Source organism: Poecilia latipinna, unplaced genomic scaffold, assembly GCF_001443285.1.
Source record: "Poecilia latipinna isolate Pla-1442-1.1 unplaced genomic scaffold, P_latipinna-1.0 Scaffold1036, whole genome shotgun sequence".
Classification (NCBI taxonomy): domain Eukaryota; kingdom Metazoa; phylum Chordata; class Actinopteri; order Cyprinodontiformes; family Poeciliidae; genus Poecilia; species Poecilia latipinna.
Window position 1 is genome coordinate 24,986 of NW_015113652.1, and position 5,329 is coordinate 30,314.

Below are 5,329 nucleotides of genomic sequence, written 5' to 3' on the forward strand. Positions count from 1 at the left end.
TCCATCTCAGGACATAAAAACAAGCTGCTAAGCATTCTGGGAAATAGTTCCCACTCCCATCTTTTTCTTCTTCTAGTTTTTTTAAGTTCTAATCTAAAAACTCTAGTTTATTCAACTCTTAATATAAAAGTTAACTTGCTGCTCTAAGTTTATCTTTTACAAACTCACATTTAGGTTCAAAATCTGAAACTTGCTAAACTTATTTCATGTAAAGAGTAGAAGATAGTTGACACAACTAAATGCGACTCAAATGTTTTACAGTGAGGTTGTAACATGATAAAATATGAATAAGTTTCAGGAGTATTAATACTCTTTTGGGTAACTGTGTCTGTTTACCTCCTGCTCTGCAGTGACAGATGAACTATAAAAGTGTCCGTGTTACTGTGCCATATCCCCACATCAACTTTTGCCCTCTGCTTAATTTGGTTTCAATGACGTGACTCTTTTCAAATCTAATCTGCTGTCTGCCAGCCAAATGCATGAACACAGATGATAGGAAGATCCTCTCCACAGGGACAGATGCACAATTTGGGCGTAATTTAGCAATGTTCCTGTTTGAGAAACTATAATAGAACTACTTCAATACTAAATATAGCAAATGTTATGGAAATCAATTTGACTTATGTGTGAAGAAACATCTGGAAGGTTTTAGCTCTTCATTAGCAAAACCCTGAGGTCCCTCTTGGGAAAGATGTTCCCATTTAATAATTAGATTTCACTCCTGAGCATGAATGAAGATTGAGGAAGGCCTTTCAGCTGCTCCTCAGCAGACAAACATCTTCTGAAGTGTCAAGGGAGATGAGCACAATGACTCGCCTCACCGGTCCTGTTAGCTACAGGGGACCCAAAATTCATATTTTAGATGGTTTTATGTTTCCATTTGGGTCTCTACTGCTTCTAAAATCAGTCCAAGCACTGCGAAGACCCAGATGTGTTTAGGCTACAAATTGATGTCTTTTGGTGTCTGGAAAAAGACCCTCCCAGTTAAGTCACAATCCACAGGCACTGCAGCATTACCTAGCAACCCAAGCAGAGCTCCAGCATGTGCTGTATAATGGCTGCTGGAAGAGACAAGTGATTTGTAGAGGACTTACCATCCAGAAACCACTTGCTGCATTCTTGTTGGTTGAGCAGGAGGCTCCACTTGTGCTTTTCAAAGATGTACAGTTGTATAGTTGTGGATCTGTTTGCAGTCATTTTCATGTTGAAATGTAAATGTTGGGAGCCCAGCAGCAGCTAATTTGGATTTAAAGTAATAAGAGACTCTACCAGAAGTCATTCTGAAAGGAGCTCACAATAGGCAGAAGTGACCAGAATAAAATCTCATTATGTAAGAATAATTTTGTGCAAAAAATTTAAGGAATATATTTTGTATATCTTGTGCCTGTTTGTGATTATACTTGTCTGGCTAAATTAGTTTTATAGGGTTTCCTCTGAAGTTAAGGTGATGTTTACTCATGCTCCTAATGGTCTTCCATGCTGAAGTCCTGCTGTGAAAAACACATTTCCTCAAGCTTCTAGATGTGAGTTTGCTCTCCTGGTTTAGTCAGAGTTGAGCACAGGTTTTTATTTATGCAGATGACGTGGCAGCAGTGAGTGAATGCATGCATAAACAGAAGACCTTTTCCGTAAAACAGTACAGAAAGGTTGTAAATGGGATGACATATTTACATATTGGAAATCTATAAAATCAATAAAAATATTTACAAAACAAAAAAAAAACCCCTGAAAAACAGATCTCGTTGAGTTGAAACCTGTCCTGTCTTGGTTCGTCTCCCCGCAGGTCGGAGAGATCCGGGCGCATGCTGCAGAGTGGACCGCCAACGTCTCTGCGGAGTTCAAAGAAACCCGTCGCCGCGTCAGCGTCGAGATCTACGACAAGTTCCAGCGAGCCGCATCCATCAAACGCAAACTGTCCTCAGAGCTGGGATTCAGTTCGGCGCCTGAACTCACGCTTCCACGTCGGGCCACGTCGATCAATTTCACCGACGAACGGGAGAGGAATGACAAGGAGGCCGGGCTAAAGGGTCTGAGCGCGCCGCTGACCAGAAACGGATCGCTGGTGAACGGGCTGGACCTGGAGAGAGGAGACGTCTCGATTATCGAACACCTCAAGTAGAAGATGATTCTTCCAGGGTTAAAAGAGTTTGGGGAATTTCGTCAAACAAAGAGCTGAGAGAACAAACAGAACATGGTAAACAGTTTTCACTTCAGACAAATCTCTGTTTTCTCCAAATTACAACAGGTAGTAGCTGCTGATTTGGGTTCAGTCATTTATGAGGTGCCGTTTGTAAAGTTACTAAGCAAAAAATAAAAGATATAATATTTATAATATAAACATTATAATGTATGCATATCTATACTACTATGTTATATAATATTTTATAAAAATGAATATTGATATATCAATATTTGGTTTATTTAGCCTGTAAAAGAGAAAAAGTGAGTGTTTATTTATTAAAGTAAGATTTTCACCTTGTGATTCATACATTTTTAAATGCCTTGGTTGGTAAACATTTAATAAGCAAGTTAGTTAAATAGCTTGCTGATTAAAGCTGATCAACTATTACAAGCTAGTATTTAACTTGCAAATTAAATATTGACCTCCATTTTTGATATTTTTAATAGTTTGTTACCTGGCTACATTTCAAATCAAACACCAAATATATAGTTGATAAACCAAATATTTAGCTTTAACTAAATTTTAATTAAAAAGCAAAATATTTAGTTTGAAACTAAATATTTAACTTCATAACTAAACATTTAACTTGTAAGCTAAATATTTAACTCATTAATTAAATATTTAGTTTGTAACTGTGACATTTATAAATGTATGAATAACATATTGACTTTGAAAAATTAACATCTTTTTGTTTCTCTGCCAGGCTAAATAAACTAAATATTTCTGTTTATTTTACTGTGTAATTTTACAAATGTCACCTCATGGTCATTATCCACTGTTGAGGCCTGCAGTCAAAGTTTAACATTTGGAAAAACTTTAATTTGTCACACAGTGCCTTTCTGAGACTGACGCACATTATTATGTATTTTTAGAAAACAAAAACATGATGTGGGCTTTAACATGAAGAACTGGCTTTTTGCACGTCGCCTCAAATGCCTCTTAGGACTGTAGATTTAGTCAAAACAAGCTCATATCTCAACACATAATCTGTCTTTATTAAGTATTCTAACAATTAATTATGTTAAATACACAGTTTCACAACTTTGAATTGAGCTCCTGATACTATTTGCAGTTTTAAGCAAAAGACTTACAACTTCAGGCCTGCACAAAGCTGAACAGCTTGATCTTAATTTTTTACATAAATGTTTTAATAATTCATGATGCATGTATAATACAGCAGCTCCTATAAATGTCTTATTTTCATGGCCAACTCTGATTCTGCACATGTTCTCTTCTGCATATTGCATTGGAGTTGTAATTGTTTATTATTACCACGAAAAACCTTTGTGATAATTAAAATCTGTTTTCTTATTTGACTGTTTTTATTGAGTTGATGGTATGTTGTCATTGTTTGATCTTTATTCTCACTGTTACTTTATCATGATGTAGAAAAACAAACACTTTACCGACTGCAAGTCTGTCAACTCAGCAGCTGGTCACACGCTGTTATATTTTATTTTAAATTTGGTTTAATAATTTTAACTAAACAGTTAGCGCCTGTCTTTTTATAATAAAACTGATCATGAGTCATTCAGTCATAAATCTTCAACCAACCAGTTTTTAGAGAGACAGCCAATTTCAAGGCATTAAATTAGGAAGTAAAAGAAATAAGTAATATTTGGTATATACAACATTTTTATAACAATTGAAGTGAACATAATTACTTGGTTGTGCTACAAAATGGCACTATGTGCCTAGAAAATACATAATATTGCCCCTTTAAGACCTCTTTGGATCAAGGTAATTGATCCAAATTACCTTGATCAATTTCTGAAACTCAGAAAACATTTTTGTTAACTGAAATCTCTAGAAATGGTAATGAAGTTGTGATGGACTCTGACCTGAACCTTCAGAGCCACATAAAGACAGTTCCAAAGTCGGCCTTCTATCACCTGACGAACATCTCCAGGATTGCAGGACTAATGTCTCAGTGAGGTCTAGAGAAACTCATCTATTCGTTTATCTTCAGTCGCACTGATTACTGAAACAGCATCTTCACAGGTCTGCCTAAAAAGATCAATCCTCCAGCTGATCCAGAACGCTGCTGCTCAGGTTCTCATTAAAACCAGAAAGATAGAGAGCACATAAGCCCAGTTCTAAAGTCCCTTCACTGGCTCCCTGTAGCTCAGAGAATAGACTTTAAAATATTGTTAGTTTATAAATCACTGAACAACTTAGCACCACAAAACATTAAAGATCTGCTGTTGTCATAGCAACCTTCCAGAACCTTTGATGTCTTCTGGTTTTGGTTCTTCTCTGCATCCTCAGAACCAGAACCAAACGAGGAGAAGCAGCATTCAGTTTCTACGCACCATGAATCAGGAACAAACTTCCAGAAAACTGCAAAGCAGCCGAAACACTGAGTTCCTTTAAATCTATATTGAAAACTCAGCTGTTTAGAGCTGCTGTTGATCTGTAACAAATGAAACATTGATATTAGACATGTATTGATGATTTTGATGATGACACTTGACAAAACGTAATGTCTGTTATTGGCTTCTCAATTGGTGACTGTATGTTGTTTTTATGACTTTTTATTTTTGTGGTTTGATGATATAAAGCACTTTGAACTGTCTTGTTGCTGTAATGTGCTATTCAAATTAACTTTATTGATTGATTGATGGTTTCTGATATGCTTAATTTTATATTAAGCATTCAATTGACTGAGTTTTGCACCTAAAAATGAACTAAAAACTTTTGTTAAACTAGCTGAGCTCTCTTTAGAAAAGGTAAAGATTCAATTTAATTTATAAATCAAGGTCCCAGAGAAACCTAGAGGAAGTGTGCAGAGCTTGAATGAACTGAATTATTAAAATAAAATAAGTTCTCAATGATATTCTAATTTATGGAGGTGCGGCTGACCTTTCTGTGTCACAGAGTTCACAGCTGCTGTTCCACTGAGAAACTATTAATGTTCAAATTTCCTGGGTGATGGAGCAATCCCATGAGTGGGACAGGCCTGTAGCTAAAGCTCTTATGATGCGTGACAAAAAGTTATAAAAGCAGAAAGTACAGAACAGAATAAACACAGCTACGCAGATACAGTATGACGGATTACGAACATATTTCTGAACTGATGCGGTCACGCAAGGTCAAGAGACCTGAGTGTGTTAATCCAGTTCAACTTATAAATATATATATATATAT

General features: G+C 36.1%; 1 protein-coding gene across 1 annotated transcript in view; it reads left to right on the top strand.

Moving 5' to 3' along the window:
- The window catches only part of LOC106958996 (potassium channel subfamily K member 2-like), a 15,960-nt gene extending 13,606 nt beyond the window's left edge, over positions 1-2,354 (top strand). The window contains exon 9 of the mRNA XM_015051226.1: positions 1,784-2,354. Within this exon, the coding sequence (XP_014906712.1) occupies positions 1,784-2,119 (336 nt within the window). The 3' untranslated portion in view covers positions 2,120-2,354. The remainder of the gene's footprint in view (positions 1-1,783) is intronic.
- The last annotated feature ends 2,975 nt before the right edge of the window (positions 2,355-5,329 follow it).